A 16,230-nucleotide genomic window follows, 5' to 3' on the forward strand; every position below is an offset into this window, starting at 1 on the left:
TGTTTTGTTAACTTATACTTAAGGAGAAATCAGTCAGTCTTTTTAATAAGCTGATACAGAAAGTACTGGACAATGTTGCGAAAGTGGAATTTATAGGTGGTTTGATCGGTTTCTGAGGCGAGGGCAGCTTCATAGTTTAACGTTTACTGGAGAGAGTGCTTCGGCTGATACTGAAGCTAAAGTTCCCAGCAGAACTGAAGAAAATAAATACAGAAGGTGGTTATTCATACAAGGTGTTTAACTGTGATGAAACTGTAATTTATTGGAAAAAAATTGCCAAGACATTTATTTTGATAGAAGAAAAACAAGCTAAGGGACACAAGGCATTGAAGAACAGGTTTACCCTAACGCCTATTATTAATGCCACTGGTGATGCTGTCCTTAAGCCTCTACTAGTGTACCATTCAGAAAATCCGAGGGCACTTAAAGGCATTGACAAGAATACATTTCCTGTTGTGTTCAGTTCACATCCAAGCGGTTGGAATACCCAAGGGATTTTTTTCTGAGTACGTAAGTGAATACATTAGTCCTTTTGTTGAAAAATACTGTAGAGAAAATAACCTCAATAATAGGTGTCTTGTGATTATCAATAATTGTGCTGCTCATCCACCTGACATTACCGAGAATGACGGTAACATTCGTGTTGTGTTCTTACCGCCGAATACGACATCGTTGCTGCAGCCGTGCGACCAAGGTCTAATAGCCACAATTAAGGCTTACTATATGCAAAATGTGATGTGTTTTATTGTAAGTACCATTGACAGAGAGGGCAACTCCGAAGCGACTTTGCGAGAGATCTGGAAAGAATACAATTTAAAATTGGCAATTGCCAACCTTGGCGATGCGCTCGATAGGCTAACAGTCTTGATGAGAAATGGCGTTTGGAGGAATCTGTCCCGAAGCAGTGAACGATTTTAAAGGCTTCGAACCAACAACAATAAATACATCAATAGTAACTTTGGCTAAGGAGGCTGGGTTTATGGAAGTTGACGAAGATGATGTTGAAGAGGTTTTGGCATCCCATGACCAAGAACTGACAGATGAAGAGCTGATGCAATTTCAAGAGGAAAGGATACGAATCGAAACCGAACACAGTAGCAAACGGCCTGAAAGTGAAGTAGTCCAGGAACTGAGTGTGAAGCACTTGCGTGAGATTTTCGCTGCAATTGACAACTCTGCAATGATTGCAGAAAAGTATGACTTTAATTTTGAAACGGCAAAAAGGTTTAGGGCATATTTGCAGGATGGTTTGAGTGCCTACAAAGAACTGTATGATAGAAAAATGCGTGAGGCTAAGCAGTCAAGCATACTGTCGCTTTTCAAGCCTTCCACATCAGCCACAGCAGATGATGAACCTCGGCCTTCAACATCGAGGCAGGAAGACAAATAAGATGTTAGTGACCAGTCTCCTGTACCTCCCACCACTGCAATCTCAGCCTAACACACCATCATCAGTGTGCTCGCTGTCTTCCCAATTCCGGTAAGTGAAACTACACTGTACATACATTATTTCTGCTTTATATAGGCTGTGTATTTTTATGTGTTATTTGGTATGATTTGGTAGGTTATTCTTCAGGTCTGGGGACATGTAAAAATTTTTCCAATATAGATGAAAGACATTTTTGCGAAAGTGGAATTTAAATGTAGTCATGGGTGGTTTGAACGGTTTTTGAGGTGACAGCAGCTTCATAGTTTAAAGGTTACTGGAGAGGGTGCTTCTGTCGACAAGCTTTTTTTTTACTTTTGGTTGAAGACCCATTTATAACTCAAGTCTCGGGGGCGGGGGGAGGGGGGTCTTCTCTAGATTGTCTGGCACTGAAGCAAATAGGTCTTCACTCTATTGTCTGGAATAAATTAAACAATCCACAAATTAGCAGGTTCCAGCCATAACGAGTAGTCACCTCCATCGTGCAAAGACGACGAAAGCAAAGTGAAATCCATGAAAAGGTGAATGTTATTCTTAAAAATATGTACAATCATCAAAACTAAGATGGCATTGGAAAGTGTCTTCAAATAGTGTATTCTTCAGTCTGTCAATAAAAGTTTGTTTTAATACAGATTTCCCATATAAAAGTCATGAAAAGTTGACCTCTGAGCATAGGGATTTAAGATGATGTGTGCCTCCAACTTGCTAAGAGTTCTAGGCAGCAGATCGCCTCCGTATAATGAAGACTCCTTGGTGCAACTGCCCTGGATATATACACATCTTTGTGCTGTCACTTGTCGTCCTTACCCATATCTCATTTGTTCCAAATGAGCTAATTACACAGCCAATCTTCATATTCGCCTTGGATTCCAAATAGATAGTCTGACCTTTATAATACCATCTCTTATCGTAATATGACTTTCCATCTTCTATTCGTGTTTCATATCTTTGTGCTGATGATTTAGCAGGAGTGCTGGGAAGATGCTCAGGAGAAGATGGAGATGCTGATCTTTATGGAGATTTAAACTTATTGAGAGTTCGCCGATCTTCCATTATCTGTTCATTTGTTAAGTAATTTAACTGCGCAGATGCAGGTTTTTGTCTTTTGTCTGTAATTGGAGCAGGGTCATTAGGTCTCCTCCTTAGTTTCCTAGTCGTTATTAACCTTACCTCAATAGAATCTCCTGTGAATTCCATTGTTAGCCTCTCATTCTCAATCTTTTCTTCTAACTCAATCTTATCTTCAAATTCCTTCACTGCTGCTTTCTTCTCTTTAATACAATTCCTTTCCACTTGCCGCCTCCAGTTGCAGAAAAAGCTCTGCATTTCGTATTCTTTCTTCATCCTTTTCTGATACTCCTGCAAAGTGCCTTCCTGTAACTGCTGTAGCTGTCTTTTGAGAGATGTCAATTTCTCCTGGTACATCTGCTCTTTTACTTCCAGGTAGTCTTCATCAACCTGCTTATTATTGGCAATATCTGTCTCACTTGCATCCACTGTATCTTCATCCGAGTCACAGCCACGGATACTGCGTTCATCCTCATTGTCGACGCTGTCTAGTTCCTCCTCGTCGTTGTAATAGTCAACAACGAGTGAGAGGAGAGTTGCGGACATCTTCCCTGCCGAGCTGCCCTCCTTTGTTGACACATCTAGTGCTTTGATGGTGTGCCAATCCGACTGGATTTTCCTGAGCCATTCACGTCCCAGCAACAGTGGTCCTCCATTTTTCAGTACATAGAGGTTCAGCTGCTGTGTTTTGTCTCCGTAGGTCACTGTCACTTTTTAGTTCGTTTCAGAGGTACACCCTATCCTCGTTATATGCGTCTTCAGAAAATGCAGATTCAGTTATGCGAGGAACCTATTTCTACCAACTTCTCATTATATGTGTCTAAAACTCAGTTATGTGAGCAGCACTGCCTTCCCGCCAATACAAGTCACGTGCGCACGCCTCAGTCTCACTCCCACCAGTCTCGCACGTGGATGTGCGATCTTGTGCTCTTAAACTTGTGTTTTTACCTACGGTGCAGTGATTTTGTGCTTGAAATATTTAACTTGCCTTCTAAGCGTCAGATGTCAAGTCCTGAGCCATCAGCCAAGCGGCAGAGAACCGCTTTAACACTTGGGGAAAAAAAGTTGGAAATTATAAACAGGGCGGCATCAGGTGAAGGTAACACAGCTCTGGGACGCTACCCTGTGCAGTTGCGGACTATGATAGCTGAGTTAGGCATCACACCAAAGCAGGTGTTTAATGCAGATGAGACCAGGCTTTTTTGGAAGCGTATGCCGAAACACACTTATATAAGTAAGGATGAAAAAATTGCATCAGGTTTCAAGGCAGCAAAGGATAGATCGACTTTGCTTATGTGTTCCAATGCCGAAGGAGACTGTCAGATGAAGCCCCTCTTAGTTTACCATTCACTAAATCCCCATGCTCTTAAGGGTTTGAGTAAGAATATGCTTCCTGTCCACTGGGCAGCTAACAAGAAAGCATGGGTCACTGGTCAAATCTTTGAAGATTGGTTTGCTAATCATTTTGCTGTTGAGGCTGAACGCTACTACAGAATCTTGCCGTTGAAGTTCTTTTGTTGCTTGACAATGCGCCAGCCCATCCTAAACATTTGGACAGCATTCATTCTAACATAACAGTGCGTTTCCTGCCACCTAACACAACATCGCTGATTCAACCACACGACCAAGGTGTGATATCCACATTCAAGGCTTTTTTTTATACGGCGAACTGTCCCTCAGATGCTGCAAGCAACAGACGATTTTGAAAATCCCAGGAGTTTACCAACAGATCCTTCAACATCAGACATGCCATCAACAACATTAATGAATCCTGGAAAGAGGTCAGGTCTTTCACTCTGAAGCAACTGGCAGAATTATTTTTAAGGCTGCAGAACACTTGGCACAAATGGCGATGGACATGGACCCAAGTTTAGAACGGAGTCAGCATTTCAGTCATTCCCTGCAGTCAAGCCTTCTTCCCTACAAGCAAATTTATGCTGAAAAACAAAATGCTGCCAAGCAAACAATCCTCACCACTTTCTTCAAACTGGTGTCATCTCCTGCTGCCGGTAGTACTGAGAGTTTTGAGAGTCTTCCTTCACCCCTTGCTGTCTTTGATGATCCTGACAACACACAACCATCCACCTCATCCATAAAAGCTGCCCAACACCACAACAATCACTCATCTCCCAGAGCGAACACACCTGCCACTTTTGGTGAGTACTGTACACCCTAGCATGTTAACTTTCTATGATTCATTATGTTGAATATTACCTTAAATTGATGAAATATAATACGAATGTTGCCTTGTGGTACTGCTTTTGTGTCATATTGGTATGAAAATGTGGATAAGTTACAGAAAAAAAACATATTTAGGAAGCCCTCCAGAACGCATCCCTATTTTCTTCATTTAAATAATTATTTACATTATGCGTCGACTTCGAGGAACGTATCCCCCGCATATAACGAGGATAGGGTGTATGTGACAAAACAGTTGTTTGTAGTCGTGTACACAGATCACTGTTAAAGCTGAGCCTGTGTTCAACTCCACTTTCAGTCTCACGCCCACCACTTGTGGAGTGATCCATATTACTCTTCAATCATCTGTCTCTTTCATGCTGTGAAGTTGCCGACAAGACAATTCACTTTTATTGGAGTCGTTTTCATCAGAACTGCCTTCTTTCATTTTGTGTACCTTGTTGTGTTTTCCTTTCTGGGGTTCCTTGTTTTTCTGTATTTTGCCCTTTTTCTGCTGCTGACCAGCTTTGCATACTCTGCCAATGTGGCCCTATTTTGCCAGTTTCTGCATTCTTTGTCTTTAACCCAACAGTCATCTGGGTCATATGACCTGTTCCCACAACGGTAACATTTCTTTCATTCATTCCTGTTCAGTGACATTTTATTTGTGGCATATTCCAGAGATTTTTGTTGCATCTCTGAAGCACCCCATACCGCTGCTTCTGTTGATATTGCAATTTTTAGTGCTTTCTCGAATGTAAGGTCTCTTTCACACAGAAGCTTCTTCTACGTGGTTCCACAGTGCATGCCACACACTAACCTGTCCCTCAATGTGTCTGATAGACCAGGTCCAAATTCACAATGTTCTGATAATTTGCGTAATTCAGCACAACATTCAGAAATGTTTTCATTTTTGCTCTGATTCAGATTGTGAAATTTAAATCTTTCAGCAATGATCAGTGGTTTGGGGTTTAAATGCTATTAGAGAGTGTCTACTATTTGCTTGAATGTTTTGGCAGCTGGCTTTTCAGGGTTAACAAGCTCCATAGCAGGCCTTATGTTTTTGCTCCCATAATTCTGAGTAAGACGCTGGCTTTCCTTTCATCATTAACACCATTAGCCTCACAATATAACTCCACTCTTTCAATGTAAGTTGCCCAGTCTTCAATGCTACTATCAAATGCTGTAATGGTTCCAAGCATCGCCATCTTTGTTATGTTAATTTAGCCCGTTTTCCCCTTGTTTTCTTTTTGACTCACGTGTCCTTTTTGCTAGCGCCACGAGCGCACTCCGTCTAGATGCGTGTGTTGCTCCTTTTTATTTCCCTCAGCCCCAGGGGTCAGCACCAGCTGTGGTCTCGGACGTGCTGCGGCTCTGACCGTGTCTCTTGGTCTCCCAACGTTCCCGACCCCAGCTGTGCTCCCGCTTCCTTTTGGCCTCGTGGCTTCACTCCGCCTCCTTCTCCTGTTTCTTGGCTCGTTACATGCGCTCTTCCTCCGAGTGTTGTTATCAACTAAAACTCCGCATTCCGATAAGATGTAGGTTCATTAACCTCGTCGTCAATTTGTTGTGTACGTGGCCTAGTTACACAACAATGCTATTAATAAAAACGCTGGAGACTGGAGCTAAGGTTCATGGTTCTTTACTGGCAGAAACCGAACTCGGCACACACGTACAGATCAATACGCACCTAATAGCGCATGCAATGACGTGTTACTACAACAAAGTAATCCCTTATTATAGTGTAGGCTATATGGTACAGTAATCTCAAGGACTAGAATGTAGTGCATGTGATGAGAAAAAAGTTCTACTGAATGGAATACTCCTATTCTGGAGTTCTCACTTCCTGGATTGCAAATACAAGAATACTGGAATATATTTGAGGGCATCATCTCTCTCCAGCAGCGACAGGATTCAGCTGGACTCACTTTTAATATGTATTTGGAAACCAAATAGTTAAACTGAAGCTTGAAGGCACACACTCAGCAATTCAGCAACAGCTTCTTCCCCTCTGCCACTTGATTCCTAAATGGACATTGAACCCATGAACACTACCTCACTTATTTCTGTTTTTGCACTATTTTTGAATTTAATATATATTTACTGTAATTGATTTACTTATTTTTCTATATTATCATGTATTGCATTGTACTGCTGCCAAGTTAACAAATTTCATGACATGTCTGTGATATTAAACCCAATTTCTATTATGGGCAACATCTCTGGTGAAATATCAGAAACCCATGCTTAAGGGGCAAATTCAAAGCAAATTTTTAAAAAAGCTGCTAAACCAGCAGAATCAGGACAAAAACAAAGGATTATACAAAGTAAAATTAGGGGGAAAAAATCTAAGACTATTAGTATAGAATAACCTGACAAGCAGGACAGCAAACATATCAACTAAACTAAGAGCTAGATTACCAGATTAGTTCCAGCCAAATACTTGTGACAAAGCATATGAAATTCCATCAGGGTAGTGCATATATGGAAACAAATTTCTGTCTCACTGGCAACCTTTAGATGATCACAAGATATTTCTGCCACCTTGCTTGACAAATTTAAAATCTTTTGATCGAAACTTTCATCAAATGTTGAAATGGAACAAAGCCTGAGTATTCGTTCTATTTCTTTTACTGATCTCCTTGACCTGCATTTCTTTCACCTCAGGTTCTAACAAAATCTGAAATTAAATGTCCACATTGGATGGTAATTCTGCATCACTGTATAATGCATGCTGAAACTCAGCTGATTTGAAATGCATTTGATTAATGTATAAAAAGGGCCAAGGTGGATATGGGTCAAACACAGGAAATGGGACTAGCTGGTGAACAATGTGGACTGGATGGACCCAAGGTTCTGTATCTCTGCATATTGCTCTATGACTCTAAAGAGTTTTTGACTGGTATCAGTTTATTGCAAGAAATTTCATGCTGCATCAGAAGCTTGGAAACAGAAGACTTTCAATAGTGTACATGTATTTATTTCAATGACTAAATGACCAATAGATAATGCATCTCTTATGTAAGGAGAAACACCTACTTATAATCCATTAGAAAGAGTTCATGATCTTCAGTAACATTTTTAGACTAGAATACAAAAAATGGAACATTTACCTCAAAGATAAAAAATAGTATTTTAATTATTCATGAGCAATTTCTTTTTTCCCGCAATTCTTAACCGTATCATTTCTGAGAAGCCACATCTATTTAAGATACAATTAAAAGTACCTGTAGCATAGATTTTGGATGAGGCAGCTCCTCTCCTTGGTAAATTTTGATGTAAGCCTGAAGAACAGGGAACAATTATTATATTTTTAATGTATATATCCTAAAATATAAATGCTGCAGAAAATAACCTAAACGTACAACATTTAAATGTTCATTTCTCATACCTTAAAGTATTCAACTAGATCCCGACAAGTTACTTTGCTTCCTCCTATTTCCTTTTCTACCAAGTTCTCAGGGGACAGCAGAAATGGCACTACATTGCGAAGTTCCTTTTTAAAATCATCATCAATGTCTATTGGAACAAAATAAATAAATAAAGGCATCTGTTAGTCTTGCGAGACCATGGATCTGTGCCTGAAAAGTCTTCACTCTCCAGAGCGCAGGCCTGGGCAAGGTTTATGGAAGACCAGCAGTTGCCCATGCTGCAAGTCTCCCCTCTCCACGACACCAAAGTTGTCCAAGGGAAGGGCATTAGGACCCATACAGCTTGGCACCAGTGTCGTCGCAGAGCAATGTGTAATTAAGTGCCTTGCTCAAGGACACAACACGTTGCCTCGGCTGGGGCTCAAACTCATGACCTTCAGGTAGCTAGTCCAATGCCTTAACCACTTGGCCACGTGCCCACACAATAAAATAAAATAAATAACAAAACAAACAGCTAAAATAATTATACCTATTCAATTTTCACTTGCATGATGGTGCAATACTTTCTCTAATATCCTATGATCAACCAACTTATTCCAGTTGCTTTCTGAAATTCAAAAACTGGAACAGGTGGTCAAAGGGGGTTAAACCTACTTGATCAAAATAACAGATACAGCACATTAAACAAGTCAAAATTACTAGTAATAATTTTACATTTTGCTCAGGTGGAACACACAGCAGTACCTTCATGTAGAACATTAGCTCTGGTGTTTTCTCTATCACAATTTCCAGAAGTATTTTATTGCAACTATATTGGAACTAGTTTTTTTTTAAATAAATACTATTTACAACCACTTGGGATAGTAGACTTGTGGACACATAGCTTACTCTTTTTCCTCAAACAATGGGTGAAGAGGGCTAGCAAATTAAAGCATTAGACAACAATTCATAAAATTATAAAATGGAGCTGAATTAAATTAATATTTTGATTTTTATTTTAAGTTTTGGATGAAAAGGGTTTAGATAGTCACCATTAAACAAATCTTAAAGATTTTTCTTAAAACAGTTGGCCTAATCCCACAAGCAAATAACTGCAGTAATGATATTTAAATCTTTCTAGAAATTCGCTGTTATCTGGATCTGAATAAGAGATAGGGATGATGCAGTTTGCATGATAACACCATCAGCACATACAGCTAGTAATTGCTTTGCCTAAGGAGCAATATGGCTGTGAAAGTTACATGGAACATAATAACAGCTTAATTTATTTGGAAGATCTTTGCCCCTCAGATAATTGCCACCAATTAAAACAAACCCATTGATTATTACAAATTCCAAATATAAAAAAGGCTCTAAAGCTCCAAATTATATCCAGAAACCAGATGAATCCAATAGAAAATTTCATTATGAAACAAAACAAATATTTTCTCCATAGCTAAATACAAGAACATGCACTACAGCAAGTTGAAGCGTGAACCCCCCTTTTTACCAGGCATCTCTAGAGATGCAGATTGTTAGCCCTTTGCTAACAGCCACTGGATTCAGCAGTGAGAAAACCACCCTTTCCAAACACCGTACGTCTAAGTATGACTTGGGTCCCACCAAAACTCAGGTTGGGAAGTCTCAACTACCTGAACTTCAATCTGTATAAATACTGTGTAAATACTAAACCCATGCAATTAGCCATCAGCAAAAAAAAAACAGATCGTACACTACATATAATTATAAAATATATTTACAAATGTCAGCTTTATTGAACAGTTGGTAAGAAAAAAAAATTAAAAGGGCCCATTATATTTACCCAGTCCAAACATGCACACAAGTTGGAGTTCATCTAGACGTTGTCTAACTCACCCGCTGGACCCATGGTCTGCATGAAAGCACACACACCTTCTGAATGTTCAAAAGGGGAGCTCATTTGTTTAAAATCCACCTTGAACAAATGAACACCCCCAAAGGTGTATTGGTCCTTCCTCCTTGAAGCCATTCATCCGCATAAAGCATCTTACGCAACAGGGATGGCATCCTCAGCCATCTTCCCGCCTGTCTTCTCCCAGCTCCCGTCAAAAAGAGCTTGACCCACACCAGTGTCCCTCAAAATCTCTTCTGCCCAGCATTCTCTAGAACCTTTGTCCAATTCCACCATCCTGACTGGCTGACACAACATTCCCAAGTTGAACAACATGGCCTCTTACCTTTAGCTCAGACCCAAACAAGCTAAAAGCAGAACAGACTGCTCTTAGAGCTACCAAAATGAAAGACCTGCAACATAGCAGTAAAAACCTTAACCAGAGCGCTACATTCTCCCCCCACCAAAAAATAGTCATGTCCACATGACTTTGAAATAACAGCTTTCGAGGGAATTTTGTGAAGTCAGGACCTCCAATCCACTTGTAAATAGTGAGATACATTTCACTAGGGGGATAGGCACAACATTGTTTTCCTGGTGCGTCATTTGGGGGTTTCCTGACTCTGAGACCTCCTTACCCCATCTGTGACTCCAACTTCAACCACCCCTTGCAACCCTTCCTGTCTTCTAGAGGGTGCCTCCCCTTATCTATTACTCATGTCTTCTGGCAGCTCAGGCCCCCCTGCTCTATGACTGAACTTAACTTCTTTCAGTTTAAGCAGGTGCTGCCAAACATCTTCAACCTTGTTGGTGCTAACTAGCGAGACCTCTCTCGGAAAGGGTGTCCTCAGTTGCTCTAAAAGTGCGGCAAGTACTCTTGGAGTAATCAACAGACTTGTCAGTAGAAAAATCATCTTCGCATCCCAACATCTTTTCAGTTAATCCCCTTTTCCATTTCTTGAGTATTCCAGCAAATTTAGGGGTTCCTGTTACTCTAGCTACTCCTCCTGGACATAACATGACAGGTTTAAACTGGGTGTACCACAGTTCTTAATTTCTGCTCATCATCCTGCTTCAGAGAAACTTGCACCTTCTCAAAAGCAGCTCTGAACACAGGGTGAATTGACAAAGTTTTCAATAAGTTCTGTTTCTCTCCTTGCATGCTCCAACAAGCCCTCTCACAACAGAAGTATTTGTTCTCACAAGAATGGAAGCCCCACCCTTTTCAACCAGATCTGGGCAGACCATCACAGGTGTGTCATAATCTCAGTTACTCCAACATCAGCTTCCGAAAACTCCAGTTTCAACAAGTAACTATTGTACGAGTACTCGTCAGTATTAACCCCAGACACTCAAGGACAGTGAGTGGTGTCAATGGTAAATGTAAATACGAGTTATAAAAGGATCTATAAAGCAAAACAACTTGAGAACCTGTGTTAAGTATGGCACTAGCATAAACACCTTCAATCTGTATAGATTAGGGGTCGCCAACCCATCAATCGCGATCGACTGGTCGATCTTTCAGACTTTCCCAGTAGATCCCGAAGAAGAATCAAAAATAATACACAAATACCGTTGTAATGTAAGCATTATAAAAGTAATACTAATTAGGATAACGGTAATATAGCAATATTTTCGCTAAAAAGCTGTTTGTAAAGAGAGATTGTTTCCGGGTTGTGGGGGTTTAGTTCCGTTCTTTCTGCCCAGTGCGCATGTGTGCAGTTTCCCCGCCATGCACCGCATTTTCAGCGTAGCCTGTGCTGCATCAAAGTGACCAATCAGATTACGGATAAGAGTACAGACTGTCGCAAACATCAATATACGGCAGTGTCCTCAACCACTGGGCCGCGAAGCAGGCAGTGGTGCAGCGGTAGTCGGGATGCACACAGCACATTTTTAAGAAAAAAAGCCGAAATAAACAAGCTAATTAATTAGGTGCTGCCTGGCACGTAAATGTCGGCTCAGATCAGAGGCGACGCAATCGGCAATCACTCGTGATATCCTGATAGCATGGCGGAGGTTCCACGAAAGAAGGCGAAAACATTCAAATTCCATCCAGAATGGGAAGAGAAATTTCTGTTTACCATGGTGAAAGACAAGTGTGTATGTATGTTGTGCCATCAAACACAAGCACTCACTAAAAGAGGGAATCTGGAGCGGCACCACAACACCAACCACCAGGAATTTAAAGACACCTACTCCCCAAAGAGCACAATTTGTGCCTGGAAAGTTGAGCTGAAATCGGGGTTGAAGGCCCAGCAATCATTTTTCACAAAACATGCTGCTCAAAATAAGGCTGCTATTGAAGCATCATTTTGTGTAAGTCATCTTTTGGCTGAACACAAGAAGCCTTTTACAGATGGCAATTTATTCAAGGAAGCAATGGTCATTACCACAGAGACTGTTTTTAATGACTTTAAAAACAAAAACGGCATCACAACTGCAATACATAATATACCGCTTGGCCCTGCAACAGTGACAAGGAGGGTAGAGTCACCGTCAGAGGACGTGAATATTTTTCACTACAGTTCGATGAATCCCTGAATGTAATGCAAACAGCTCAGCTTGTTTTATTTGTCAGAATGGCTTTCCAGGATTTTACAACAAAGGATTTTTCCTTTTGCAATTAAAGGAAAGAACAAGAGGTGAGGATATTTACAATGAGTTTAAAAAAATGTCCGTGAAAATGACATCCCCATTCATAAACTGGTGGCAATTACTACTGATGGGGCCCCAGCAATGCGCGGTGTGCACGTTGGTTTTATAGCACAAAAGTGCCTACTTCGGGTCAACATCTATGTGAAATTGTATTTTCACAGATGAAAATTATTAAATCTAAGTACAGGAGCTGACTTACTGACAGACCCCTCTCTAGGGTTGCCAACTTTCTCACTCCCAAATAACAGACAAAAGTAGCAGTCAAATCCCGAGACATTTGTGATTACCCCGAGAAAGACTACCAATGACCATGAAGCCTTGGGCGGGCACCTGTGTGCGCATGCGTGATGTGCCGATTTCTTCTCTTTACCCCACTAATCGGTTTTGGCTTAATTTTCATTATTTCTACTTTATATAGGCTGTGTATTTATCATATCGTTCCTGCTTTTACTATATATTAGTTTTATTTTAGGTTTTATGTGTTATTTGGTATGATTTGGTAGGTTTTTTTTGGGTCTGGGAATGCTCAAAATTTTTTCCATATAAATTAATGGTAATTGTTTCTTCGGCGTAAAGCATTTCGGCACCAAAGGTTTCATAGGAACGCTCTACCTTAGCGGGGGAAATACGGGACAGCTGGCAACCCTACGTCTCACAGACCGTCTCAGACTGGCTGTCTGTAGTCATGAGCCAAATTTCAGGGAACTAGCAGAAAGTATTCAGCCCCAGTCATCACACTGAGTGCAACAGTCAATTTTTATTCATTTATTTTTCGTGTTGAAATAAAATTAAATAATGAAACTTAGAATTAAAGGTGTGAGGTATCGTAATATTCTTAAAGAAAGACAGCTATGGCCTGTTTGATATGCTAGTTAGTGTTTTCTTGTTTGAATTAATTTGAAAGTTTGACAAAAGTATTTTGTGTAATTCAAATACAATTCGCCCAAATAAAAGGCCTCAAATTGGAAGTACAATCTGAACTGTTTTTTCTCTAAACAATTTAGCAGGTAGATCTTGCCTTTCACTGAGGTCGAGGTTGGGGATCTTGGGCTTAAAAAGGTTGCTGACCACTAGTATATATGAAGTTTGGTCCCCCTACGCCTTCAAGAACAGTGCTTTGTACTTTAGTATTTCCCTTGATACACTGACAGGAACGTATCCTCTCCCAAATGTCAACCCATTCCTTTACTGGGTCCTTCCATAGTTTTACCTCTTTTTCTATATTTGATCAACCGCTGATTTACTTTCCCAATACTTTCCTGTCCTTCACACCTCCACTTGAAATGTTCATCTTCTCCAGAGTTATAACAGAAAATACCGTTCACTTCCCTGGTCAATGGACCCCACTCAGCAGCAGCCTCGGCTTGGTACATCCCACCAGTGGGTCCGGCTTCTCATCGGCCTTCAGATCTTTCATGACATCCTGCAAAACCCCCACTTGTTGGCAAAAGGGGTTGCTTTAGCAACAAAGGCTACTGCCAAAGACTTTGTCCTGCTGACAGAGGCCTCCCGCTCCTCCTTTGCATTTTCCTCCTACCTTCTGAGTAACTCAGTTATATATAATAAAAAAAAATGGAGGGGGCTCATCTTGCAGGTCATTCAAAAATGTAGAGCAATCATGTCAAGTGACAGCACACTCTTCACAACTTGCTCTATCCTCCAGTAATTTTTCTCAGACGGCTGAGCTTTGTGGAATGAGCAGTGCAGCAGCTTCTCTAACATGAAAATGCAGGCAGTCAACTTCTCTCCTTCCTCCTGAAATGTATGCCTAAACTTCATCCTAAGATCAGCTGCACTTCTAGCAGTGCCAAAAGCACCTTCCAAGCCTTGCAGTAAATTAGCTGAGATAGCTAATGGATTTTTTGCCTCGAGGAACCTCACTATATCAACCCCTGGACCCTTTAAGCTCTCTACCAGTCTCAGTTTCTTCACTTATCTGAGCACTACCATTTATCCAGTAACTGAGATGTCTGCTCAGCTCAAGCCGAATATCCTCCTTCCCTATTGGGTGTGTGCTTGACCCCAGAAAACACTCCCAGCCTACAATAACTTTGGCTCTCTGGAGATTTACTTCTGCATTTATCAACCAGGGATGTAATAGCCAAAATGAGCTGAGAATTTAAATCAATCACTGAAGGACTCATTAAACCACTGACATCAAACAATGCCTTCCCCTCACTCCACAGAAACTAGAGCAATGCTTTTAAAGTCTCCAACCACACTACTTCCAAACTGGCCCTCACCTACACTTCCTTCTTCTCTAAAAGTATGGATGGCCCATGGCCCCGCCTCTCCAGGTGCTCCAATTGTATGAGGCGGATCCACTCCCATCACATCATTGCTGATCTGAACTAAAACGACAAGTTTGCCTGCCATTTGGTCAAACTGCCAAATTTGATTGTAACTTTCTCTAATATTGGAACCAAACTTAAAACTCTTATCAGCAAGTCATCCAGCTGTGGATATCCACCCTGCTCGGAACACAAGCCTCAGTTATCCACCCTGCTCGGAACACAAGCCTCAGTTATGAGTAATCTCTGAAATCCCTGCGGCATCCATATTCACACATCTTAACTACTTTCCTGGACGATAGTTTAACACAGGCTTAACCACACAAACCACTTAATTCTTAGAGCAATTACAGTATTCAGCAAATCAAAACACAGACGATAGCCCACATATAATGAAACCCCTTGCTACCAAGCATCTCCAGAGATGGGGCTTGTTAGCCCTTTGCTAACAGCCACTGCACTTAGCAGTGAGAACACCTCCCTTCTCAAACTCCATGCGTCTAGGGTCGGTATGACTTGGGTCCCACCAAAATCAGGAAGCTGGGATGTCTCGACTACCTGAACCCCAATCTGTGCAAATACTGTGTAAATACTGCCCCCATGCAATTGCCTGCCAGCAAGAAATAACAGATCGAACACTTCATACAATTAAAGGGCCCATTACAGGTAACGCATTCCAAATGTGCACACAAGTTGGAGCTCATCTCAAAGTTATCTTTCTTTAATTCACGTGCTTTATCTTTAATTCAGTTCCTGCCAAAAAGATCTCAACCCACACCAGTGTCCATCACAAAAACCTTTCTGCCCAGTGTTCTCTAGAACTTTCTCCCAATTCCACCATCCTGATTGGCTGCCATCATTCCCAAGTTGAACATAACCCCTTACCAACATAGCTCAAACTGAAACATGCTAAAAGCAGAACAAACTGCTCTTACAGAACTGTTAAAATGAAATACCTATAGCATAGAAGTAAAAATCTTAACCAGGGCATTACAAGTGCAATAATGAAGCACACTTAGCCTATGAAGAGCGATTATAAATTAGGACAGTTCAACAAAGATTCAAATAGCATTCCAAATATAGTTGCAAAATTGGATTTGGAAGGACTGAGGAACTCAGGAAAGTGAAACCAAGACAGTCATACTGAGTAAATTAGAGTCACTGTGTGACATCTCTATATTTTGATAGATTGCATCCTAGGATCTCAAAACAAAATTCCCCAAGATTTGTGAAAGGTTCCACTAGACTGGAAAACAGTTAATGTCATTCCTTATTCAAACAAAGACAAAGTAGGAAACTGCACATTAGTTAACTTGACATTTTTTGTAGGAAACATGCTAGTGATTATTATTAAAGGCATTATTAACAAGACTAAGGAAACTTCAAATT

At 40.8% G+C, this 16,230-nt stretch overlaps 1 protein-coding gene across 3 annotated transcripts in view; it reads right to left on the reverse strand.

Moving 5' to 3' along the window:
- The window catches only part of atl2 (atlastin GTPase 2), a 139,904-nt gene that overhangs the window by 27,866 nt on the left and 95,808 nt on the right, over positions 1-16,230 (reverse strand). For all 3 annotated transcript variants that reach the window (XM_072265681.1, XM_072265682.1, XM_072265684.1), the window contains exons 9-10: positions 8,064-8,191; positions 7,900-7,956 (exon numbers count right to left, since the gene is read on the reverse strand). In XM_072265681.1, coding sequence (XP_072121782.1) covers positions 7,900-7,956; positions 8,064-8,191 — 185 coding nt within the window. The remainder of the gene's footprint in view (positions 1-7,899; positions 7,957-8,063; positions 8,192-16,230) is intronic.

The sequence above is a fragment of the Mobula birostris genome, chromosome 8, assembly GCF_030028105.1.
Source record: "Mobula birostris isolate sMobBir1 chromosome 8, sMobBir1.hap1, whole genome shotgun sequence".
NCBI lineage: Eukaryota > Metazoa > Chordata > Chondrichthyes > Myliobatiformes > Myliobatidae > Mobula > Mobula birostris.